Source organism: Nelusetta ayraudi, unplaced genomic scaffold, assembly GCF_046127955.1.
Source record: "Nelusetta ayraudi isolate G7.1 ecotype Tasmania unplaced genomic scaffold, CSIRO-AGI_Nayr_v1 ptg000100l, whole genome shotgun sequence".
Classification (NCBI taxonomy): Eukaryota; Metazoa; Chordata; class Actinopteri; order Tetraodontiformes; family Monacanthidae; genus Nelusetta; species Nelusetta ayraudi.
Window position 1 is genome coordinate 1,161,551 of NW_027466150.1, and position 27,209 is coordinate 1,188,759.

At 46.4% G+C, this 27,209-nt stretch overlaps 1 protein-coding gene across 1 annotated transcript in view; it reads left to right on the forward strand.

The window, feature by feature from the left end:
• nrxn3b (neurexin 3b) overlaps positions 1-27,209 on the forward strand; it is a 272,751-nt gene that overhangs the window by 51,928 nt on the left and 193,614 nt on the right. The window contains exons 3-5 of the mRNA XM_076048392.1: positions 10,155-10,456; positions 12,371-12,394; positions 14,286-14,447. Coding sequence (XP_075904507.1) covers positions 10,155-10,456; positions 12,371-12,394; positions 14,286-14,447 — 488 coding nt within the window. The remainder of the gene's footprint in view (positions 1-10,154; positions 10,457-12,370; positions 12,395-14,285; positions 14,448-27,209) is intronic.

Genomic DNA, 27,209 nt, shown 5'->3' on the forward strand with positions numbered 1-27,209 from the left:
GGTAACACGCGGCTTCACGCTCTGCGGCGCCGTCCGCCGGCGCCGGCGTCAACTGACAGAGACTGATGTGGCGAGGTAGAGGCGCGGCTCGGCTTCTGACAGCGGAGATAATAGCCAATAAGGCAACGCCACTCGGAGTGATTGACAGGCTCCGGGGGGGAAGGCCCCCAAGCCCGAGGTGGTGTGCTTCTAGACATGGCCATGTGTATGTATGTAAAAAGACCCTCTCCCTTCTCCCCCTCAAGCCCAACCCACCCACATCTGCTTGGATGGTTATTGACGGGTTGCCTGCAGCCAGTCCACCAAGTCCCTCGGCGACACCATTGATTTGCTTTATTGTGGAAGCCAATTTGTTGATTTGTATCACAAACAAAAGAGTTCAGGTGTCACTCATAAGAGCTATTTGTCAGGGTTTCCAGGTAGCTGCCAATACGCCTCCTACTCTCAGCCAATCAGGAGTTCGGGAGGGAATTGCAAGGCATGGGCAAACGTGAGGCCAGTTAGGCTTTTTAATCCTGCATCCTACATCGTACATCGCACATTATATTTAATATGAACCAGTTGTTTCATTTTGCCTCTGTGCTGCTTTTCTTGCTCCTGCTTCTTTCCTGAGGCTCCGGATCGAAGGCAGCCGTGGCGGTGATGCATGATGGCTCACCTGAACGTGATCCGCCCCGACCAATCAATATTGACGGTTGCCGTGCACCTTGTAACGGTTGTTTAGTGGGTTTTCCATAAAAGATACGACAAATTTAAAACATACTTTTAAAAATTTGTTTTAAATAATTGAAAAAAAAAAAAAAAAAAAGCATCCATTAAGCAAAGTGATGAAAATTCTTTTTGGCTTCTTGGCTTAGAGAAAAAGTGGATGGAGACAAAACCAGACGAAAAATGTACTTTTACTATATTTTTATTTATTTGTTTGTTTATTTATTTATTTTTGGATGAGGTTTTGCGGAGGAATCAGCGGAACACTTCGATCCCCTCGGCCATTTGGACAGCTCTGTCTATGCCAACGGCCATTTTTTCTTCAAATTACAGAATTATCCAAGAAACATTTTGCACAATTAAGACCGAAAACTTGGACTTTACAGAAAACTTGATGAGGTTGCTTCAAATTTCTTCCACGAAATCTCTGACGCAAATCGTTTTTTTTTTTGACGTCATGAGTTTTGGGTTGCTGCCGTTTGCCGCATTGCCATAATCCCTTCTTTGATTTGACACAACTCCACCCACATTTCCTCCCTTCTCACCGAGGTTACTCAGGACTTCTGGCCGGATCATTCTGGGAGACTTTTGCGATAAAATGAGCGTGTTTATGGGCGGCGAGCTTCACTGCGGTTGCGGTAGGAGGCCTTTCAAGACAAATCCTTGGCAGAATGGCGGTGAAGGAATGGAGGGGGGGGTGGGGGGTATGAAAGCGGTGGAAGGACTCGGCGCGGTCACTTCCAATTTGGAGGCCTGGATGGTAGCTGTCAGGCTGATGCAATAGCCGGCGCGCAGGAGACACGCTGTCAAAGATCACTTGACGGCTGATGGGAGGAACGCAGTGGGTGGTTGGCCGGAAGATTGGGGAGGGATGACTTCACAATATTGTAATCCCCGGTTAGAGCTGTTTGAATGGAAACAGAAAAACAAAAGCAGAAAAACCTCCCCGCGCACACGCACACACGCACGAATGATCAACATTCATGAGTTGGGCGTGTGTAGCGTACAGTTATTCAAAAACATAATGTGTGTCAGGAAGCCAAGCTGCATCCTGATGCTGCGTCCTCTCGTATGCTGTTTGTGCGTTTGCCCAGGGACATCATCCCCCCCGGCTGATCACTTCTGACTTTTGGCTTTTTGTAATAATCTGCAATGATATCTTTTTTCTCTCTCTCTCCTCCTCCTCCTCTCTATGTATGTGTGCGTTTTAAATATTAATGTCTGACCATCGTTCCACCGTTGCTTAGCAATAAAACAAAAATGAATATGAAAATGAAATGAACCGTTTCGCCATTGGCTTTTCACTCTGTTTTGTGAAACATTGAGAAAATATAATAAATAAATTTTAAAAGTCTGCGCAAGACGGATGACTGGATCGTCCTGCCCTCACGGATACATTTCCCCCACAATAACAACAATAATGTGCCGCATCTGCATATTCTAAGCCAGTGGGGTCTGTTGTCGCAGCGTCGCTCGCGTTTTGCGTGTCGGGACCAGCCGAAAACACAAATCAACAGCCGCTCGGTGTGACATTTTGCACTCGGGGCGACGAGCAGCTTGGGTAAATGAGGGGGGAGAAAAAAAAAAAAGAGGGAGAAACTTAACGTTTTCACATTGTGGCGGTTTGCGTCATCCCCTCAGATACGGCATGCAACATTCATTTAAAAGAAGTCAGGGAAAGAACACAGCAACGGACCACAGGTTTGCAGGGAGTTAAACACTGATGATCCTGCAGCAAACAGAATTGAAGTGAGTTTGTTTTTACTGTATTTTCACATGTTTTCCTTCAATATTTTTGCAAAACTTGGGTGTATTTTTCTTGTTGGTTGGACGCCAAAAATTGGACTTTTCAGATCTTTTTGTTTCCACAAACATGGTGATAAATGAAATGAAATGAATCATCGCACCTGGAGAGCCTGACATTGAAAGTTTGTCTCTCAGTTGGCTTTGCAGGCATCTGTGCAAACTTTCAAATATCATTTCTTTCATTTTTAAATGTGGTGATAAGTAAGTAATTTATTTATTTGTGCATACATCACCTACTGACATTATGAAAGAACGTCTTCAAATATTTCCATATATATTATATTATTGCATTCTCCAATCAGCTTTATTTTCACGTATGAGACAAATATTTGGAGTTGCATTCCTCCCAACGCAGAGCAAGGTTTACGCTACTGTTTTATGCGCCAAACACATTTATCCACCTCTATTATTATTATTATGGATATTTTCGCACGGTAGCCTTCCAGCGAAGCCTCAGAGGTGTGATCGGGCGCTGATGAGATTATTTCTCTTTTTCTTTTCTTTCCTTTTTTTTAATAAAATGCTGGGATTTTTTTTCCACCCGCCACGTTTCCCCCTCAAATCTCAATCATCCGTAGGTGTGTGTGTGTGTGTGTGTGTGTGTGTGTGTGTGTGTGTGTGTGTGTGTGTGTGTGTGTGTAGGAGTCCAGTCATTCCACCCAACCCCCCTCCCCCACAGCATTCGCTCCGCACAATTGGCTCAGTTGATGGGATTGGACCTCGGGCTCCTGCCCTCCGTTCATCAGCACACACACACACATTGACTCCACCCCCCACCACCCCACCGCCCACCGGTGTCACTCCCAACCTCATCTCTCACTCCACGGTGGAGACTCGACCATCAGCAGCCAATTAGGTGACACGCCAGCTCGCCGAACGGTGACTCAGGCCGGCCAGAGGGGATCCGTGTGGACTAATGCATACAAATTTCTGAAAATGTCATTTTACCAGTGGAGGTTTTGTTTTGTTCCCTAACGTTTTACACGGGTTACGTAACAGAGCAGAGAGGACGGAGTAGAATATGAAAATGAGGCCCCGCTAATTTCCTGCTCAGCAAAACCAGGTCCTGGTCACGTTTGTCCTCTCATCCATGTGGCCGTTCTGGGGGTTTGCTGGAGGGGAACAATGCAATCCCATGGCAGCCCTGCACCACCCTCCCCTCACCCTCGATCAAACTAGAGCTGGGCGTCCTCACTGCAGGAGGCCCATCAAGTTCTTCTTCTGCTGTTTTCACACATTTGAATACACAGCCAACTGCAGGCTTCTATTGCGTTGTGACATTACGTCTCACAGTTTTTAAGACTCAGTTAAAAACTCATTTATTCAGGCTGGCATTTTATACGTAGCCACTGACTGGACTGATGCTGCTTATTGGTTTTACATTTGTCTTTTAATTTGTTTCACTAATTTAGCATTTTATTCTTGTTTCACAAAATAGTTTTGTGTTTTAGCTATGTTTTATTAGCATTGCTTTTATTACGTTTTACTCTGGAAAGCGCATTGTGCACCATTTGGCTGATACAAGGTGCTATATAAATAAAATTTGTTTGAGAATGGTTATGTGGATTAGAAAATGTCACCAGAGCTTCCATCGACACAATGGGTGAAATTCAAACTTTAACAACAAACATCATGTCTGGAAAAAATATAGCTGACTTTTTTCTCTACACGTAAGATTGAAAACAATTTTTCTTTTTTTCTTGAATTCCCTTTAATCACCCAACATCTCACCGCTATTTAACATGAAGGAATAATTCATGATGTAATACACCCACCGCCCCCCTCCCTCTCCGACCACCCAAACCACCCCAGCGTCACTCGACCTTCCTTATTATGACAACATGAAGTCAGTCGTGTGACCCGAGCTCTGCCAGTCCATTAGCAGTGATCAGCAGTCCTCTGAGGATAATCAGGAGTCTCGGAGAAAAAGGCGGAGCCACTGCGAGTCCCGTCTGCCATAATGAGTCACTCTCCATCAAAGGGAAGAAGAAGAAAAACCCACCATTCTCCTCAATCACTCCTCACTGTAGCTGGTATTATTATGCCTGTAACATTTCCAAGCTGGTTGAAGTTTTCTTCTCTTTTTCATTTTTTTTTATTCATGTGGCGAGTAAACATTGCAGCGCAAACCAGAATCTAATCTAAGTATTGACGCCCGTTCGGCGGGAGGCCTTTCAACACACCAAGCCGCCGTCCTTAATTCAAAGAACCTTTTCATCTGCATTTGCAGAAAAAAAAAAAAAGAAAAAGAAAAAAGCCGCAAGGAATTTTTCACAGTGCCCCGCCGGACGTGCGTGCGTGTTCCAGCATGTGTGTGTGTGTGTGTGTGTGCGTGCGTGCACGTCAGCGGCGCTTTATCAAGTGGAGTAATAAGGTTCATCAGCGCCGCGGCCGGTCGTCGGGGACGGCCCTCCGCTGCTCGCCTTACGCGGTGTCACCCCGTCTCTCCCGAGAGCCCCTGGAGGAGCCTTCAGTGTCTCTTCCCTCCGTCTGCCTCCCTCCATCCTTCATCCCACCCTCCTCCTCCTCCTCCGCCGCCGCCGCCCTGTCTCCCTCGCTCTTTGTCTCCCTCCATCCCTCCGCTGCTGCTGCTGCTGCTGCTGACGCCGCTTCCGCTCCACCCCCCCCCCTTTTTTTTTTTACTTCCAGACTCTTTCTCTTCCTTCCGTGTGTCACTTCTTGTTTGTGTTTGTATCGTCGTCGTCTCGTCGCCCTCGTGGCCCCCCTCACCCATCCCCAACCCCCGACGGACAGGTCGGCCGGCCGCCGCGGCCTCCGCAAGGTTACATGAGGCGACGGAAGTGTCGGGGGTGCGACAGCGTGCCTCGACCTCCGTCTTGAGAGATGTCAGGAATAGGGACGCCTAATAATAGCAGGTTACGCTCAGAGGAAGCCTCAAATAGCACGTGGGTTGGCGTGACGTGCCCGAAAATCACGTCGAGGGCAATTTTTTGAAGGGCAGAAATTGAAGGGGAACTCTTCACTCTGTCGATTGAGAGAGAAAGATATCAACTGAAAAGCACCGCATGAGTTGGACGCAAACGGCGGGAAGCCGGTCTGTCGACGTGACATTCTGTGAGGAGCTGAGGCAAATGGTCCTAATTAGATCTCGGATTAAATCTGCCGTCGCTCGGTGCAGAGGTGCAAAAAAACTCCAGCGTAGATGAGAAGGGGGAAGTGAGTTCAGTGTTCAGCGCGGAAGAACAGTCCCAAAGAGTATTGAATTCGCTTGAGACAAAATAAAAGGAGTCTGTTCACTGTATCCGAACTGATGGCTTAATTAGGTCAGTAACGGCCCACCAAGTATCTGCACTCGTCCAGAATGTGAATCTGCTCGGGGAGCTCCTGAGTTTTCAGCCCGGCGTTACGGCTGCTAGAAGATATTACTGTCGTGTGCAATTCTTACAGTTATAAAATGATAAGAAATTATAATAACTCAAAATGCTCTCATTAAATCAGAGGGAAAGCAGCAATTGTTGTTCTGAATTAATGGGATGATTTAATTTTCTCCCCCGAAATAATACTGTCAGCTAACACCGTCATAAAGCAAAAGCTTTCTGGCTTCCTGTGCAGGCCACTGGAGCCAAAGGTTTGTTTTTCTGTGGTCAGCGCGACCACGAGCATCAGCTGTGTTGCAGACGCACAGGCAGACTAATAGTCTGCAAGACTGAGGCAATGGCTAGCGCCAATGTACGATAATTATGGTGTTTGTGCAATAATTTGGCCCTCTGTACGTACAATAATTGTCAAGGTTTTGTCAGTCCACTGCTGTGTGTCGGAGCTTGTTGTCAACCCTGAAGGCGTGTGACATTTCCAGCCAATCGCACTTGTCTGACTGGACGACCCCCAACGTAGGACATAATCAACGTAGATTTAACGATAAAAGCACAGCAGTAGACTTCTATTGAGGTTTTGACAGATGAACGACAATTTCACTGGAATTGCGATCATTTCAAGTCTCTGACACGGTAATCCTGCATTTCCCACCTGGCAACACTGGGCGGCCCATTTAGCAAGTGTTATGTCAGGCTTATGGACTTTAAAGCTCAATATTTTTACCACAATAATCACGTCTCCTGCCTTTAATCCGCTCATTAAACTCACCTGATTCCCACTTAACGTGTTTTAAGCTGCGGGTCGTCCACCGTGATTAAGAGCCGCGTGATTACAAAAAAAAAAAAAAAAAAAAGAAAATCGAGCGTCTGGTTGATCTGAAGCAGGTGGAAGGTTGAGAAGGTCAGGGTCTTCATCAGGCAGCCGGCCTTGTTTTCCACCACCCCCGTGGTCCGACCGGGGGGAGCGGGCGCGAGCGGCGTGGGCGTGCATGCCAAGGGCGAGCGGAAGAGAATGGGAGATGGTAATGAAAGAGCTAATTGCTTCCAGTGGATTTTGAAATCGAAACCCCCGGGGCCCCCCGGTGGCCAAGAGCCCGCAGCGCGCCGGCTGAATATTGATGACCGCGGGGAAAATAAAGGGAAAATGACCCCCGCTATGTGATCGATCGGAAAGCCGCGGACCTGCGAACAACATGTCTCAACAGGCAATACATTTCCCCGGCTCCTTTATGGATCCGTGTACACTCGGCGCAGCTGCAAAAGATGCTGAGCTGCACAAATATTACATCATATCAATTTTCCTCCCCCCCTCCATTATTCACCGTTGCAGCGTCGTATCGACGATCAAGGCACCGCCGCAGCAACTTTTCCTTTCTTTTAATTACATCACTATAATTAATACGCATATGGAGAGGGAACAACAACAACAGCAGCTGCGGAAACATGAAAAAAAGAAGAGGGGAAAAAAAGCAGTATGATAAGTTTTCCATAATGATAAATAGGGAAGAAAGCACTTTGTGAGAGATGGTGATGATGCAGCAAAGTGAGGCGACTACGTTTTTTTTGCCCTGGCCAGGATGTAACCGTCCGTTTCAGTGCCTTGAGTCCGTTTCATCCCGGGATAGACGGCCTTGTCGGAACGCGGCGGACTGATGAGAGGCGTCGCCATGGCGATGACCTCTCCACCTCTCGGGTCGGATGAGATCCGGCCAGATCAGGTGTCGGAGGACGGCTGCGAGGGAAGATTACCTACCCGCTCAGATGTGATGACAGAGCTTATTGTCTGTTTCTTTACGTTGACTTATGTGCCTGCCCTCCGCTTGTCTGACAGGTGCTCAGTGAAATGCAGCGATGGGTCAGACGAAGTATGTCTCAGTACGAGATCTGAAAATGAGTATGACCTCAGATAAACACGTAATACAGTACATATCAGAGCGGCTCGTGTATTTTCATTGGAGACATGATCTCTTTGTTTTTCAGAATTAATTAATGAGATGGATAATTTACTCAGTCTTTCCTTCTCTCTCGCTCTCTCTCTCTCTATTTCTCTCTTTCTCAAGCTAATGGAAACAAGCTCGTTATTTTGTGGTTGCTAGCCAACAAGGAACAGTTGGAACAGTTAATGAACCTCCACGAAGATATCACTGTGAAGATAAAACCAGGCTTCTGTCGTTGAGCTTCCATGAAATGTCGAGCGAATTCCTGGCAAATGTTTGGAAGGGGAGGGGCCAAGTGAAAGATGTGAATTTACTTTTTCGCTGGCGCAAGTGGCCGATGGCCTCAATTTCAACACCAGCAGCGCCGGCGGCATTGATACCTTTGGCACTTTTGCAAAAATGGGACCGCAGACATTGAGGTGGAGTCCGACCTTTTGCGAAAATCCCGCCTTCTACAATAGAGACCTGGCAGAACGAGGACCCTCGAGCCATTTCTTTTCCCCCTGAATCGGCCTTTTGTGTAGTTTGGTGGAATAGTGAAATAACCGGAGGTGAAGGGCCCTTCAAAGAAAGAAAATCCTCCGGTGTGTTTCCTGCTGCCTCCTCGGTAGGAGTAATGGCTCTCGATTTATTCCACCGACACATTGATTAGGGCTTGTGCAGGCTTTCTTTGTTGGCTCCCCGTACCGTTCCGGCCCTCCTCTTTGTTTTTAAACAGACATGAACGACGCCGCCAAGGGGAGAATTCCTCCACAACACGGAAATCAGCGCTTCCCCTCGCTTCCCTCCTCGCTTCTTCTTCTCTTTCTGCACAGTCGTTTTCCCCCTTGTCCGTCTGCGCTGCTTCCTTGTGTTTGCGTGCGGTCTGATCCAAGGCTACAAAAGTGAGGCTTTAACCGCCTGCAGCCTGTGTGTTTCGGGTTCTCTTTCTTCCCTTCCCCCCCGCCCCCGTCACTCACACTCTTGCTGGCAGGAGGCCCTGTGAACGCAACAAGAACATTTCCATTTAATGCTAACATTCTGATCCTTGGTTTCACATCCCATTCTCCTCTGTGTTTTTCACCCAGACTCCATTAATCATCTCCCTCCAATACTCATTAACCAAAAAAAACAATATTTAGCCCATTGTCTGTGGCGAAAAAGCTAAGTTTTAGCTTCCTGCTAAAAATGGATGCCTTGTTGGAATATGACAAACCAATTTTGTTGAAAATTGACTTTTCAAGATCACAATCTAAACACTCTAAGTGCTCATGTTGCATAGATTAAGGGGTGAATTAAAAAAAAAAGAAAAGACTCAGCAAAATAGCATGTTTTGCTGAGTCTTAGCTTCCTGCTAACATTGATGCTTTATTGTACTTTCAACTTGCTTGGTAGGGTGTGTGAAAGGCAGCATGAGAGGGCAAAGCCAACACCATTAGAGATATCCCTGCCCTTTGCGACATCATAGTGGGCTATTGTCCAGAACTTTCTTAAGTGAAAGCGAAGCGGTGTCGAGAGGGGTCGACCGACAAGCCGCAGACACTTGGCAAACGTTGTCAAAGTGAAAATTTCACAGCTTGAGACCCATTTAAACTATTATCTATCAGACGGCGGTGGGGGTTTGAAGGGCTTTTTTTTTTTTTCTTCTTGTTTTGACTTGATAAACGCTTCTGAGGACCCTCCGGCCCCGCCGTCGAGCCGGCGCTGCCCTGTGCAATAACACAGCGGGCGCGAGATAATTGCCCGTCTGACCCCGTTCGCAGCCGGGTTCACGGGGAGCCGAGTGTCGGCGCGCCTTTCAAGAGGGAGAAACGTGTCAATTATTTCATCGCAGATCATAAGGAAGCCCGACCTCGCTGCTACGGCCCCCACAACCTCCCGAGTGCACTCTTACCCTCTTGCCCGCCAATTATGGCTTTGCCCTCCAACTCTTTCCGTCGGTCCCCCTCCTCATATCACCGTCTCCGCTGCCGCCCTTTTGCTTTCCGCCCGTCTCTCCTTTCTCTCCGTGTCAGTTTTTAAAAAATGGGCTCGGGAAGTCACTTTGCAACAGCGGGGTGATAAAAAAAAAAAAAAAAAAAGTAAAATCAGGCTGAGTTTGATTTATGCGCACCATTAGCGGGGAATAGTGTTCCATCATAAGTAGCCTGTCTGTCTGGGGGCCGTGAAACCCGAAACTCGCGGCCGGACTTTATGATCTGCACCGAGCGATGGGATTATCATAGTCGTGATTTTTTTGCCGTGCTGTGCAATTTGTCCGTAAACATCTTCGGCAGCAGGTGACAGTTTTTGCTTTTTTTTATTTATTTTTTTTTGACCAAAGCGGGTCAGCCGAAGCCACCAAAGAGTCAAACGACTGACCCTTCTTCTCTTCCCCTTGTCGTTGCAGCGCGAGAGGAGAACGTGGCCACCTTCCGCGGCTCCGAGTACTTCTGCTACGACCTGTCGCAGAACCCCATCCAGAGCAGCAGCGACGAGATCACGCTGTCCTTCAAGACGTGGCAACGCAACGGCCTCCTCCTGCACACGGGGAAGTCAGCCGACTACGTCAACCTGGCGCTCAAAGACGGCGCCGTCTCCCTCGTCATCAACCTTGGCTCCGGGGCCTTCGAGGCCATCGTGGAGCCGGTCAACGGCAAATTCAACGACAACGCCTGGCACGACATCAAAGTGACGCGCAACCTGAGACAGGTAATCGGGACAGGCGGTGATTGGACGGAGTCCGGAGTCCCACTTTTTTTTTTCCTCTTAATTTCCGTTTTATTTTGTTTTCCAATCTTTCTTTCTTCAGATCAGCTTTCTAGAGCTTTTGACAGACGGCGAGAGAGAGAGAGAGAGAGAGAAATCTGGCATTAATAATGTCACCTTATTGGTTCTCATCTCATCTCAAGTTGGGACAGAAACTATTTAGTCAGACACGGCTGAGCTCTCGGTTGATGCGCGCTAGAGTGACACGATTTCTTCTTTTAGTTCAGCTCCATTTCCAGTTTCTTCCCCTCTTAACAGCTTAAAATACCAGTAAAAAAATGACTTCTTTTGAAAAGATTCAGTCAGGGAACAGGTGCTTCACTACCCTCTGGAATTGGTTTCTCCCCCGACGCCAAAAGGTTATTTGATAAATGTGTTTTTTGCTTCTTTTTTTCTACTCAAGCTAGCGTGCTGCGTTCAGAGACCGAGCGAGGCGCGGGGAGCGTTTTGCCTTTGAGCTAGCCATTAGCGCAGTATTTATAGCGCGGGTTGTTTGTTAGGCTTTTGTGAAGAGATGGCAGCGGCGCGGTGTCTCTCCATCAAAGATGCGCATCTGCTGTGCATTAGTGGGAGGACGGCTGCCTGATACTGTTAACCGCTTATTTAAATTGAGCAGGTACTGGACCATATGTTCATCTACTGTAGGTGGGGAGTAATGGAAGGAAAGGAAAAACAGACAGAGGGGTTTGTGGAGGCAGCGAATATTTGCTTGCCTGCCGCTGCGCTCGACATTTAGCTTGTCAGCGGAGTGGCGACACTGTGTTTTAACGTTTCCTCTCTGAGCGGCGCAACAAGTAAGTGGCCGTTTTCCCAACTCTTGGCTGACAGGAAGCGTTCGCCACACAGGTTAGTGAATAGCTGTTGTAGTTGTAAAATCCCAGCAGGATAAAGCGCTCTTTGGATGAAGGGGTGGATAGTAGCTAAGAGCCGAACACTGCTCGCCTTTCTGTCTCTCTTCTTCTTCTCCTTCTCCTTCTTCTTTTTTACTTTTACAGATGTGTCTTTCCTCCACTGTCATTTTCTTTCCTCTTTGAAAAGGCACACTTTGTTAAAGTAGCGGTGGGAAAAAGACAAAAACGCTGCAAGCTTTGTCGGAGCGTTTAGCCATCCTACACAAATCTTTTTTCTTAGTCCCAACCGTCCCTTGTCTTTAGAGTCGGGTGACGCGTCCCAAATTGCACACTTCAGAACAGAATGCTGAGGATTTTAAGAACCAAAGTGTTTTCGGATGTGTGAACTACCTGCACTCTCTCCCTGAAACGATGGGTTCCCGCTGTTAGCATGCTAGCTGAAGTTAGTATTAGCTTACACGCCCTAGGCTTCAAGCGACGCATTTAAACCCATCATTGACGTTGTGGTAGTACGCTTGCTTAGGATGTCGCCTCCGCTACTGGTTAGCGCTTTTCTTTATGGGGAAAGTTGAACAACGAAAACAAGTTGACACTCCCGACAAGCGTGGAACACCAGTGTGCAATTTGGGACAACGGGACTCTATGCTAGGGCAGTGAAGTGCACTGCAAGTATGCTAACATCTTTTTTTTTCTTGTAGGACTGTGGTATTAAAATCAAAAATAAGAAAAAATTTGCTAGGATGGCAAAGACGACAGCGAGCAAAAATCTCTGACAAATCACGTAGTGCTTTTTTTCCTCTTTTCTCACCGCAACACTAACTCATCCATGATAAAGTCATTTATTTTTACTACTAACCAATATCTAACCAACTAATGTACTAACTGGCATCCTAATTCTCCATCGTTGCTTTTGTTCTTTTTTCTTTTGGTTTTTTGTCCATCCTTATTAACAACCTTTTTTGTTCACTATTCTTTTGATTTCCTTCCTTCCCCTTTTTCTGGAAAGCAATCAGGCATTGGACACGCTATGGTAAACAAACTACATTGTCTGGTAGATATCATTCTTATTGTCTTTTTTTTGGGTTTGCCGTGTGTCCCCTCCCCCTCTCTTCTTCTTTTATTTTTATCCGTTCTCTCTTGAGTTCCATCCTAGACACTCTTATCAAAAAATGAGGAGATGGGTTTGTATTACCAGGCAATTCTTTCTTCGCTTCTTCTCAATTTCCTCCCTGACCTGCCAACAACCTTCTTCTTTATCCCCACAATCCCCCATCCTGTTTTTACTTTCACTTTGGCTTTGACTTTTTTTTTCTTTCTTATACCCTTTCTTTGTTTCTTCCACATTACTGCAGTTTTTTTCCCCCCAACAAGTTAAAAAAAAAAAAAAAAAAAAAAAAAACACACAATAAAGAAGAAAATTGACTACTTTTTTCCTTCTCGTCAGGGCAACGTACTTTTATTTGATTATTTTTTTTCTTTTCACACAGAAAGTCCCCATTTTTTGTGAGGACTGTCGTCAAGAACTGACAGAAGCTTACCACAATTCCAAAGATGGTGACCTTGATACCGAGCCCTAAAAAAAAACAAAAAAAAACAAAAAAAAACAAACAGACAATACAAAAAAAAAAAAAAAAAAAAAAAAGTGGCAACCCTTTACATTTATTGCGGGAGCTCTGACAGTTGTTTCCAACTCACCATGGCGCATGGCATGCCCACATCCCATCGACCGCTGCATTGCAACACCCGACTCATAGAGCCTCGTCACCTTTCAAATAACCACTAACACTCTAATTCACTCACCTGTCACCCACCCTGCCTCCCTTGTGTGCGTGCGTGTTTTTACTGTGGCATGCTCGTCGACGTAGTACGTCTGTGCGTGTGTGTGTGTGTGTGCGTGTGTGCGTGCGTGCATATATATATCAATGTGCGTGTGTTCTGCCTAAAACCCCCGATCACCCCTGGGCCCATACGTGCGACATCTCAAAGAATAAACGCACTGATGTAAGATTGTCGGTCTCATCGACGACGCAGCCATGAGCTTAAACGCCTCCATCGCCAAATCGGCATCAGTTATTCGGACGATGTCTTTGACTATGGGCCCGGGTCTTGAATGTGCATGAGGCTGGCGTGCAACCGCTTCCCCAACCCTGCCCACCGACCAACCAACTCTTGGTATGACGCCATTGAAACCACTTACTCCCTTACAAGTGTGTTTAATTTGCCTTCCAACAGTGATGACCTACCTCGGTTTGCACATTGATGTTGGTGTGAAAAAGCCTTCCCTTTGTTTTGCATGTGCGTGGATAAGTAGATGTAGAGAGATGAGGGAGTGTGTGTGTAAGTGTGTGTATGCGTGTGGGACCGATGACGATGAGGGTAAATCCGAGAGTGCGTGCGTGCGCGTGCTTACTTACTGTATTTGTGTGTCTGCAGTTAGCAGATGAACCCCGAAACCTAAGACAAGTGACCTCAATTTGTCCTTGGTTTGAACATTGTACTAACCCCGCCCCTTCCCAACCCAACTCCCCCCAACCCTCCGAACCTGAAGTTTTCAGAACTAAACCTCGGATCCATTCTTCTTACCCCCATCAAAGATAAAGAAAATATGCTGCTGCCATATTTTCTTTACCTGTCCTGTGAATCCAATGGCAATAAACGAATAAACAAAAAAAATCATCAAAGAAATCCAAAATGCTGTCTGGTCCAATATAAAATAAAGAAAGAAAAGGCTTCAAGTGAATCCCACCACTGAACCACTGAAAGAGTTGAAGTGGAAAAGCAATCAAATGTGTGGAGCTCGTTTTGAATGCAGACCAAGGAAGGGCGTGTGCATTTTATTTTCTGTTTTTTGGAAAACGCAGCAAGCGATCGAATGCCAGAGTGTAATGGCTTGGCTTTGGCTATGTGTTGCCCCCCGACAGGTGACCATCTCCGTCGATGGGATCCTCACCACCACCGGCTACACGCAGGAAGACTACACCATGCTGGGCTCGGATGATTTCTTCTACGTGGGCGGGAGCCCCAGCACCGCCGACCTTCCCGGGTCACCTGTTAGCAACAACTTCATGGGCTGCCTCAAAGAGGTAGGAAGGACCTGCGTGGGCACGGATCACAGAGCAGGAAGATGACTGCGGCACCAAGAGGGCGGGTCTTACATCTTCCTGTGTGTCTGTATTATTTAATGGTGCAGAGCGGCCTTCAATTCTCTGGTGCTGGCTAGCTAGGAAAAGAATTGTAACAATTTTATTACGCGTTGTTGTTTTAATGCCGTACATTTTTTCGGACAATTACACGTTCTTGTTGCCGGTCATTAAAAATTCCATAAGTTACTTCTGTCCGCTCGCTCCGCTTTTCAGAGTATGTGGATCAAAATGAAACAGATAACCCAGCCCACAAAGGATACACAACCTCTCCCAGGTCAGTGACCATGTGTTGGCTCTACCCTGTAGAACCACCTTTGTTTATACCAATCAGTCAGAAGCGAAAACCGAAAACATTTTTTTTAACCCGCCCTTTGTGATGTCATTGAGGGCTCTGATCGCCTCTCCAAGGTTTAGTGACTGCACACCCAGCCAAGTGCTGGGCTCCACCCTCCTCCTTGTTATCAGCTTCCAAACATGTGGGAGCTCCAACAAAGCATCAGTTTTAACGGGAGGCTGTAAACAGAAGGCTAATAATGCTACTTCACAGCACCTTTTCAGAAGATTTGCCGCCTTTACAGTACAGGTGCAGCGGGAAAGATATACTCCGCACGTTCCAGACTTCGGGTTCTTAAACCAGTTCTCCACCAGGGGAGAGGCTGAACAGACTTGCAACTTCTAATTCATTACAAACAGCGTCCACAGTATTTTTCAAAGCCGTTGATAAATTTATTCTGAGGGAAAAACAAAAAAAGATTCTCCAGCCCTTTAGTTGTGGTCTTGGACCCAACTTGGCAGCTGATTACGATCAAGACCCCCTGAGTGTGACGGCCGACAAGAATGAGAATAAAAACATCATCAAATAAAGAGGTGAGCGGACGGAGGACGAGCCAGACGTTCAATATTTGCCCCCTTTTTCTAATTCAAAACACCTAACTGCATTTGTGTGTGTGTGTGTGTGTGTGTCTGTCTGTCTGTGTGTGTACGTGCGCTCGTGAGACAGAGGAAGAGAGAGAGAAAATAACCCAAAATTGCTTCTGTCAGATGCAATTTGCAGCATCAGCGTTGAGCGCGGCGCTGCAGACGCGTCCCGATGGGGCCGCAGCCTGAAAGAAATATTTTTTGCCTGTGATTAAATATGGGTGGAGGGAGGGGGGTGGATGTGTGTGTGTGTGTTGGGAGGGGGTGGGGGAGGGGGGTGTTGTTTGAGGACATTTATTATGCAGCCATTCGCTCTTTGAGCTCGTGAGTCGAGCCAAGAAGCATAAAGTGCGCTGTTGTTTACACCATCACCATTACTTATAAAGCAGCGTGTAATGATTACAAAGGGAGACATAGTGGCTCGTCTGAGTTGTAAAAAAAAGAAAAGGGGAAAAAAATCGCTTTGTTGTTTGCGGCGTTATGATTAGTTGATTTGTGTTTACAGCACAAGCAGATCTTTGGCCTTTGTGGAGCGTCAGGTTCACCGGCTTGGCCGCGTGGATGTGCTAAGAATGATAAAATTAAGACATTTAGATAATTAAAACGTTTAACTCTTATTATGATGCATTTATTTGGAATTGTGCCAAAAAGAAGAGAGCTAAAGCTGGGCAACAATGGTCGAATGTCGCACAGCAAAGCAGTGGAAATTCCAAATTCACCTCCGTCATTAAAACAACAACAAACGGCAAACTGAGCAGTAACTCAAGGCTATCATGGATTTAACAGCACAGCTGTAAAAATAGGTGCACAGCCACAGTTTCCTTCCGTAAAACAAGGCAGTGAATTTCTGTTGTTTTAGCACCATCTATGCATCGTAAACACACACACACACAAAACAAAACAATGCAGAAAGTTGGTAACTTTATTCAACAAGTCCATTCAGGAGCCCCTGCTGCTGCCTTTTTAATGTTATTGCAGTGTGAGTGATTTAAGCAGAATGCTTTGGGGCACATGATACTTCTTTTTGGGAGCTCGTTTGTTGGGTCTTTTTGCTTTATATGGAATCCCTGGAAAATCTTGATGACCCTCTTAAAGTAAGGCATGTGTACATTCTCACGATACTCTCATTCTCACTTTGCAATCCTGCGGCTCTGCATTCACCGTGGAACATTCCAAGGTTTTATTTTTCAAATTTATTTTCTGTCATAGAGAAAGTGCTGGCTCGCGGATGTAAACCATGGCGACGCCGTCTGGTCTGTCTATTAAGGCCATAAACCTCTTGTGTAAGGCACTGACATTAACCCAAGCGCAATTTTCTTTTCTTATCTTTTTTTGTTTGTTTGTTTTTCCCCAGTGAGCTTCGGCTCAGTTCTTGAATGAGGAAAGCATTTCTTTTTTTTTTTCTCCCTCAGTCATAACAGTTCACACAAGATTAGAATTTATGATGCCTCCAAAAAGAAAAGAAAAAAGCATCTTTTGGTGCAACTGCATAAAAGTCAGTCATTTTATAGGACTGCAAAAAGTCCAAGATTCTTCACACGAATCACACCGATTAAAAATGATGAGCTGATTTCCAAACTTCCAGCATTCCTTCATCGCCCCACTGAAGCCGAAGCCAGTCAGAAATAAGCGTGTGTGGGGGAAAAAAAAAGAAAGGAGTCAGAAACATCCTTTGAAGTCCAGAAGACTTGGCCCGCACATGCATTGACAGAGGAGGAATATATTTAACATGTACGAAGAAGAAAAAAAAAAATCCTACTTTAATTAATTTTTTCAGATTGTGGTGGTGCAGCGGTGACAGGATCAGAATGAAAGAGACTGTCAGTGCCTGGACAGGGTTCAACTGGGGTCGGAGATGCAAATGAAATGATAAAACAGTGAAGGAAATAAAGTGTCAGAGTGTTAAAAGACAAAAGAAGCAGGTGCAGATGGAGTCTATAGTGCGAAGGCATTGACTATTTAGATATGTATTGTAATCCAGTTATTCAAACAGGCACACTATAATATACGCATACATGTGTAAATAAATGTGTGTGGATGAGGTAGGAGGCTGCAAACAGAGGGCTAAATATGCTGTTTTATTCTCTATCAGAATGAAGCGTTTTTTATATATCTTTTATATGTCTGTTTTTTATATATACATAGTCGTCATATTTTTAAGAGACAGTTTTCTTGCCATCTGTGTTTCCTGCGTCCTTCCCATCAACAACCTTCTCGGCAGCGTTTTTACCAGACAGCCTGCGAGTCTATTTCCGTGCTGCTGCTGCTGCTGCTGCTGCTGCTGCTGCTGCTCAGATCCTTTTTCAAATGTCCAAGTCTGCGTCTGTCGCAACCAACACAAAATCCTCCCTTTGAGGGCGCACACGCACACCCACACGCACGCACGCACGCTCCGCCACGTCTGGGCGACACCTCATCCTAAAGTCACCTTGTCCACGCCGACGTTGTTTTATGCTTCCTCTCGGCGCGGCTGCGCTTCCACGCCGGCTAATGCATTCCCTGGTCCGTGTAACTGTTCCGACTCTCTCGACACTACACGCTATTCCCAGGGCTGACCCGGTCATGCACTGTTAGCCGTTACGCCGTGAATAAATAGTTAACGTTTCCTTGTTCTTTGGCTTCGGTCAGACGTGCCTGCGAGCGTCAGATCGCTTCAGATTAGACGGCCAAACACAAAAGCGTGTTTTTTTTCTTTGTTTTTCTCTTTAAAGCACGACGCGGCCGCCTCGCTCCGCTTTGAGTAATCAAAGAATTATACATGAGCAAGTGGATAAAATATGGATGAGGAAATACGGAAAGCGCGCTTATGTGTGTTTGCGTGCAGCAGGAGGATTTAATGAAAGGAACCTGATGAGGATCGTCCGAGCGGTTTAGTTTAGTTCGGCCCTGTTTGCTGCGGAACAAACTGGAGGGCGTGTTGGTTTCTATTACGTATGTATTTATTTCTATAATACAGACCAGTGGATTTCAGCCCAGAATAAACCATGAAACATACATGAGCGAGGTGGGTGGGGTGGGGTTCGGCACCGCGGACTTGCTGACCCGCCATCTTTGTGTAGGTGCTGAACTCCGAACGCGGCCAACGCGGCTGCAGCAATGAGGTGCCTCCCCAACCTCAATTCAGCGGGTTTGGAACAAGGATGAAAGGATAAAATACATAAATAAAAGAAGGGTTCCAATAAGCAAAAGTATTTCAATGATAGAAAAGTGGGAAAACCCGTAAAATTGCAAACGTAGCAGCTTTCCAGTTGCCTTTATTTATTAGACACACTTTGTCGGACCTGTAATGCTGTGCAGAGACGAGTGAAACCTCTGCTATGTGACAGAACTAATAAAACACAGAGGATGCTTTCATGAAGGTCTAATATAATTGTAAAATATTCCTGAAGCAACAGATATTGTCTCCGTTCTGGCAGTGAACTCCCCAGAAATTAGAAAAAGTTCATACTTTGCTTCTTTCGCTTGCTCACAGTTCTGGGAATCTGCCCTTTGTGATGTCACAGAGGGTGCGAACACCTCACTGATACCTGTCCCAGGTTGCCGTCAGTGTCTCCGCCCTTTGAGGCCGTTGTTTAGTAGAAAAGATTGTCAGTTGTAACAGGAAGCAAAATAGTTTTTTTGCAGGATGTTGCAAACAGAGGGCTAAATGTGTTTTGTTTTTTTTTTCAGGGTAAGGCAACTCCAAAAATAACTATTATGATACCTTTTGGTTTTATAGATCATTTTCTCTGTGGATTTAGGCACAATTGTTTTCTTTTTCTCAGCCAGTCAGGTGACATTTTTTACTGGTCGTGTTTTTCGAAACCTATCCAACAATAAACATCATCAACGTTCAGTGGGGGCGGCAGAAAGTTTTGCTCCTGTGAGGAAAAGTTACTTTGCTCTCCGGCACGGCTGCTGCTGCTGCTGCTGCTGCTTCTGCTGCTTTCTATGCAAATGCAAATGACGCTTCTGTTTTCCATTAGGGGAAAATATAACCGCACCAATCGTGATTATGGGAATGAGTCTGTGTCTGTTGTCCTCTCTAGGTGAATGTTAATGTCCATGCATCAGCCAGACGCTGTCATTAGATAAGAGGCAACGCAGATTACGACGCTGGCCGTCGCTTGCTGTCGCCGTGGCTAACACGGACTGCCATCGAAACAAGGTGAAACCACAGAGCGATGGTGTCGATTGAAAGTAAAATCAGTAGAATTGTCTTTCACACAGTTCCTGGGAAACCGGGTTTAATTCCAAGTCCAAATGTTCACCCACGCACCTTGAAAAGCTCCAATCTCAAGGGCATTTTTAATCAATCGGTAACTGGCCAACATCCTTCGGTTTTAAAAACAAATAAAAACGGCTCGGCGAGGGGTTCATTAGAAAAGCCGCCTTAAAGCCATCAGATAAGCGAAAGGAAAAAAGAACAGCAAGAATCTGCAGCTTCAAGCTTTGAATAATGGCAGCTGCTAAAGGGATTAGCATGGATGTAGCGTTAGCAGCGGTTTTATCAGCCCCGACGGAAGGAGAACAAAGGGTGGCGCTGAGGACTTTCCTTCATATTTTCATTTCACTCCTGATGCTGATGCACCTCGGCGACAAGCGTCTGCAATCTATCCGCTGTAACCTCTAAAACGTTGTCCAGTGATCTCCAAACTTTATTTCTGGAAACAGCCTCTGCTAAATAAACTTTTTTTTTTTTTTTCGTGGGATGGATGTGAGCAATAAATTAATTTGTTCTGGGAAACGTTCCATCTGGTGTCTGAGTCCAGGACGCCGCGTGTCTCAAGCTTGGCTGGTCAGCGTGTTCTCCGGAGAGTTGAAGTTTTTGTAGCTCCGGTTTCCCTGATCCGCAGGCGTTCCGACCGACTCCCTTAAAGAAACCTTTTTGTCTTGGAAAACATCTGCCAGCGGCGGCTGTAAAGAAGCTCGATGTCTGCCGTCAGAGCCGGAAAACTGCACATTTCCATTCCGGAAACGGGGGAGAGAAAAAACAACTATACTCCAGGGAGCTCCAGCGTCATTTTCAACTTCTCCCTTTTCATTCATCACCGCAAACAACCCCTTTTTTTGTTTTGTTTTTTTTAGCCTGCGAGACACCCATTGATCAGCGCACCTGTGAAAGCAGGACGACGGGTCGTCGGCCTCAACTTCTCCCGCCTTCCTTCCGTTTTTCTCCAGTGACTCAGCGCGAGCGAGACATAGAGAGAGAGAGAGAGGGAGACAGAGAGAGACAGACAGAGAGAGAGAGGTGATTCACCGTGCGCTAGCATCGTGTGATCCTGGACTGTTCATCAAACGCTGCTCCATTAAACAGGCGCCGTGCCAGATGCTACGCGCTCGGGAGCATGCAAATACGGCTTTTGTGATCTCCGCCACGTTCCCTTCACACCCAAACCCACTCGGCCGCGGCTCTTCCCACCGACCGCGTCGCCGTCTCCCTGCCTCTCCTGTGATCTCCCTCTCCCGTATTTATTCCTTCCCCGACCTGCTCTCCCTCCGCCGGGAATCCTCCGATTCAGGATCAGTGGAGTTTTTTGCATCAGAGAGAGACTCTGTGCCGCGTCTCTGTCTCAGCCCTCAGTCTGCCTGCTGCCTGGATCAGCTGGCGAGAGCAACTTCAAATGGGTTTGCCGGAGCTGCCTGCTGCACACATTATGCTGCACGGGTGGAATTTTTTTTTTTTTTTTTTTTAACACTCAGACGTGATGAGTAAGCGGAGGCAGGGGAGGGACCTTTCTGTTTCTTCTTCTCTGCTGAGGGAGAAGGAGAAAGCAAGTCGCCACCGCCGCACCGTTCAACCTCCGCTGCACTCGCGGCCCTGAAGGCTACTGGGCGATGACACACACACACACACAGGCACGCATGTCCCGCCCACGCTCGTGTAACGCCATGTGGGCAGCAGCCTGCTTCACGTGACTGCGAGGGTCTGGCAGGGGGCAGCCAGCGTGTCCGTTTTCTCCCCCCTACACCTAACACCACCCTCACCCCCCATCCACCTCATCCTCACCCTCTTCCTCACCAGCGTCACAGGCCACCCAAGGCCGTGACGGAGCTGGCCGGCTGTGTCAAGCCGGAATCCTGACAGGAGGAGGAGGAGGAGGAGGAGGAGGAAAGAGGCGGAGTGATTTAGCGGGTGTGAGAATTTGGGGCCGGGAGTGTCAAGAGAGAGGCGAGAGAGGGTGGGGGTGGGAAAGTGGCACATGGAGCAGAGGGTTGGTGCAGGTGAGGTAGGCGTCAGCAGGTGGGAGACAGAAACAGGGAAGGTGTAACTGGAAGGAGGAAGGAAAAACAAGCTGGCTGCAAGATCTCTGGGATAGATGGATGGATGGATAAATGGATAGATAGATAGATAGATAGATAGATAGATAGATAGAGACGGTTTTAAAACTGAGGCGACTTGTGCGCTTGGATATTTTTGACTTGTGTTGCACTTTCTGTCTTGACTTATATCTTTGAGAAACACAATTTCAACCCTCTGTATGCGTATATTGCACAAATGACAATAAAGCTACTTTGACCTACAGCAGCAAAGAAGCGTAACACACAAGTGAAAGGACATCACGCATCAAACAAAGAGGTCAACCTATTTATATAATGAGTGCATAAAAGAAGCAGCGGGGAATTGTGGAGGCATTGAAATGCATCTTGCTGACTCTGCACTCATTTGTGTTTCGGATCAATGATGTGTTTGCCACTTGGAGCTGTTGTGACCGCAGGGGGCGGGGACGGCAATATTTGCAAGGAGTATTGCCATTATCAGTTTGCGTTAGTCAGATGCGCCTTGGCAGCGCTCGTCCCCTCGCAAACACAAACAAATGTCAGCGTGTCCTTCTAATCATTTTACTTTTATTTTGGTGTCGCCTTCGAGGGCCAAACTCTGATGGATGAGTTCAAACCTCCGAGTTTAATGAAACGGCCTTGGCCGCCACCCCCCCGCAACACACACACACACACACACACACACACACACACACACAACTCTCTCTCTATGCGGTTTGCCGAATGAGCTCTGACAGATGCATTGACTCACATTCCGACTGATTCAAAAGCCTGGCATGGGCGCAACAAGAAAACAAATTTGCGGAGAGATATTTTAGAAATGGCAGCAAGTGACGAGTGATACGAGGGGAGAAACGTTTCGACTGTTGACAAGATAAGAGCTCTCGGTCTCTCGCCAGGATTTTTTTTTTTTTTTTTTTTAGGGGCCTCCCGCGGCAAAGCAAACGTTTCATTTTAGGCCGATGGTTTGACTTCATAGTGCAGGTGGAACAGAATAATTGAGTGGTTTTGGAGAGAGTGACGGTGGTCCTGTGGTAATGCTGACTTTCAGTGTGGCCTTGCTGAGTCATGTCAGCCCTGCAGTAACCTGCAGGTCAAATATATTTATCGGCTGGTCGCACTTTCCAAAACTCACAGGCATTTTTGCAAAATGTACAGTCTCAACAAGGTCTACAAGATCCGTTTTAATCATTTATTCTGGGCAGTTTGCCTATGTACTTTCTTACAGCCCACATGGCAGAAAAAAATGTAATGGGTAAAGATTTATACCAGTCTCAACTCTCAAGTTTACACAATCTGAATTGCATTTACTGTGAAAACCCACCGACAGGAAGCTACTTCCAGGAAGCCTAAATGGCTTTAATTAATGCCGGTTGTGAGTCATTTCAAACAAAAAGGCTCCGCTGAGAGATTGTTTCCCATTTCATTTTTGGTCACCACAGTTTTGTTTTTCTTCCTCCCCCTGAATTGTGACAGAGCTTCAGCTGTGGGCCTGTCGAGGAGCGCTGCGAGCGGTCGGCGACTTCTGCCCCTCCTTTGAAGGAAAAGTTCAGTGTTTTGAACCGGCGTTGACATGAAGGTTGAATGAAAAAATCAATACACGGCTGAATTCAGAGGCAGACTGTGTGGCGAGAGCCGGGGTGCTGTTCACACTGCTGCGGATCAGTGATTCATAAAAATGAGTCTCTGACATGTTAAAAAACACACATATTTGACTACATAGTGTTTATTGTGAGAAATAATTAGTCTCTATTACATGTAGATGCCAATTTGCAGCAGTAACTATTGTTTCCTTTTTGAAATTATTAGAATATAATTGTTTTGGCAGATTAAAGGCAAAAGCCTTAGCGTTGATTCATTTTCTTATTCGTGTATATATGTTCACATGCATTGCGCCTCTGCATTAAATGAATAGGATTCTTCATTCCAGTGTTTTAGCCCACGTGCTTATTCTGTGCACTTTGAAACAGTGCAAAACAGTGGCGGTAACAGTAAAAAAAGAGGGGCCACCGACGAGAATGAATAGTTAATTCTGCAAGGTGCCCAGTAACATTTAACTCCATGGCAAATTAAATGCGATCTTAAACGAATAAATAAGATATGAGTATTGACTCTTTAGCCAATAAGCCGTATTGCCTTTCCTCTGTTGTCCGCTGTGTTTGTCCACTGACACAAACATCGGCCCCCTTTGCTTTCGTGACCGTCAGTCTGCGATAAAACAAACGCGGCCTCGATCAATATCTGTAACTCCGTCCACCGACTTTCTCGGCGTGTTTGCAGGTCGCGCTGCGTGTTTGAGAGAGCTGACGTCTCCTCGCCGAAGCTAGTTAAGCCTTGTGTGTTTTAGCGTAATATGCACTTGTGCCTGTGTGTGTGAGTCTGTGAGTCTGTGTGTATCTCCTCCTTCACTTCAGTGGAATTACCCTGCTCCTTCATTAACACTGGGGCTAAATCATCAGCTGACGGCAGCTGTGGCCGGGGCCAAGAGGACATGAGCACTGATCTGGAGTAGATTAGGGAGAAGATTGTGTTGAGTCGCGTGTGCGTGCGTGTGTGACCATCCATCGCTGCACACTTTACGCTTACAGCCCTCCCTGCCCTCTTGCCCTCCTCCTTCTTACCGGGTCTCGATCAATACACCATCCTGAAGCAGAGACGACGACGGATTGTAGCTTTATGGAGTCGTTACACTCCCCCTGCGCCGGTGTTACGAATGGCCCCGCGTGGCCGCTTGAAAGGACAAGCGCAGCAGACGATACCATAAGAAAAAAAAAAACGATGCAGGCGCAACGCTGCTGTTATTTCTTTTTTTTTTCCTTTCGTCTTTTCCCGTCGGAAAAGTCGGTTCCTCTTTTAAACTACGCCGCTTCGATCACCTTATCGATCTGGCCGGCAGCCAAAGAGACAAAATCATAATCCCAAAACAGATGGAGGGGGCGAGGCCGCTTTGATTAGTTTGTCCTAGGCAGACTTTTTCCTGTCAGGAGGGGCGAGACTGAGGGTGGAGGTTTGTCTCCTGGGGGGAAGCTCTGTTCCGGTGTTCCTGTGTTTGGGAATAAAATAGGACGTCCTGCACACACGGTGACATGGAATTTCATCAAATCTGAGCGATCAAAATGCGAATGACCATCGTAGCGAACCTCGCAGAAATCCTGACACTTTTTTCTTCTTCTTAATTCATGTAATATTCAGTTTGTCAACTCGAAAGTTGTTTTTTTGAAGCCGACTCAAAGTGGAATTCAAGAAAGGTGTTTGACTTCACAAAAAAACTTGAGATCTTTTTCTTCTTCTTTTTTCCTGATAAATAATCTTGGTTAAAGCCAAAGGGCAGAGTCCTCATCATCCATGACGATTCAGTTTTGTTTTCTGTTGTGAAACATAGGCAGATGAAATCACAGCGTGACCGTTGCATCTATTTTACATGCCCATCATTGACAGCCTATGAAAAATCGAAAACCCACGATAAGCCAAAGCAAAGTGTCAAATTGAAAGTGAAGCAGTCAGATTTTTTTATTTTACAGCTAGTTAAACAGTTGCAGAGGCAGAACATCTTTAATGAGGACGGCTGGGGGATATCTGGGTGCCTGTCACATATTTAGACCTGATATAAGTGTGCAAACATTACAGAATCGTAGATATCACAGCCCGCGGCCTCAGATGAATCATGTCACGCAATGCAGCACCGACCCTCATTATGTAAGATGGGGCTAAATTGGCCACTGAACATTAGCGATGATGTTATTGATGTGTTAAATCGGGAACCTTTTTCGACGGATCTGTCAGAACTGGAACTCATGATATCGCAGAAGCTGAGCTGCCGGTATTTAGATTTTGCATGTATGAGAAAATGGCGTAAATGGTATCACATGATGAAAGATTAAAAAAAAAAAAGAAAAAATACAAAAGATATTACTGGGCCTTTCAGATATTTACTGCCATTATGTGGTTAATGCAGTACTGGCTTGGATCTTTGTCCCTTTTGTTGTTTCAACATGGGACAATATGCAGGAAATCGGGGTTTTAGATCACTTTAATCCCAACAAAACATGTGTGCGTGCATGCGTCTCTGTGTGCGGTACGACGCCGGTAGATTAATTGCTTGACAACATGTGGGGTTGAGTGTATGTTGTGGTCTTGTACTGGAGATTAAGTGTGGTCATTAACATCATTGACAGCTCCATCGCAGCATGAAGTACACGCTGGTGCGCGCGTACACACACACACACACACACACACACACACACACACACACACACACACGCACACGCTCTCTCTCTCTCTCTCTCACACACTCAGTTGTACAGTATACGTTAAGCCAGCGGCACACGGTTGCCTCGCAGCATTTAATCTCCTCCATCTCGGCGGGTTCCCTCTCTCTCCGCTCCCGCCATCGCCCTCTTTTCCGCCTCTCGTCAGTCCTCCTCAGCGCTCGGGTCACCTGTGTTGATTTACTGTCAAATCTTCCAGGATTATCAGTAATCCCACAGCAGTGAAATCTGTTTGTTGACAGCTGTGCTCCCTCTAACAGTGTCGCTCTCCTTCCCGTGGCACACACCCACACACACACACTGCCCTATATGCCAGAGAGAGAACGCCTTTCTTACCCACAAAGAAAAGAAAGAAAAAAGAAAACAAAAAACATTAATTTTCTGCCTCGGTGGATTCCAATTGACAATATTTTACTCTCCTGCTCTGTTGTATTTCTCACGCGTTTGAATATAATGTCTTTCTACTTGGTAGATTAGAGCGTGGGACCGTTTTTCTGTTGGTAAATAGGTATGATATTGGATATAACAGGGTCAGAGATACTCCTGCAGGCTTCCACCCAGTATTTATGACACTGCCTTGTCCTCATACACACGCGCCCAGCGGGTGTGACTCAGTAATAATTTAGCCATCATTTCTCACGCTTTTCTTCCCACCCGGTCGGCAGGTGTTCAATCAAAGCCGAAAGGCGGTCATGGATTTGTGTGTGAGCTCATTCCCACCTTGGGCAAATTGGAGGCGAAATAGGGAATGACTGGAAAACAAATTGGGCCTGAGGACATATTAGTTTTATTGATCCCGTTTGTCTTCGCAAAGTGATATCAACAATGACGCCGTACATACTGCAGTTTGCAGTGGGGGGCGTGGGACTCGCATGTTTTCACTGGCTCGCTTGGCGTCAGTGCGGAACGGTAAACCCCAACCAAGGGTTACTATTTTGGTACCTGCTTACTTGGGGTTTTAAGCGTGCTGAGCAGGGACCATAGTGGTGACGTAGCACAGAGCAGGGCGCTGATTGGGTAAGAGTTTTGACGGGCGCCGAGTCGGAGTCTGTCACGAAACCAAAAACCGCCATTTTCAAATGCCCCACGTATCGATTTTTCACATTTTCACGTATTAAAAACTGAGAGCGACACGCAATGAAAAACTCCTCCTGATTTCGCAGCCGGTGGCCGCAGTGCAGCAAAAGTGTTCGGGAAAAAAAAAAAAATAATAATACCGAGCGAATACCGAAGCACCAAGGACCATAACCGTCCG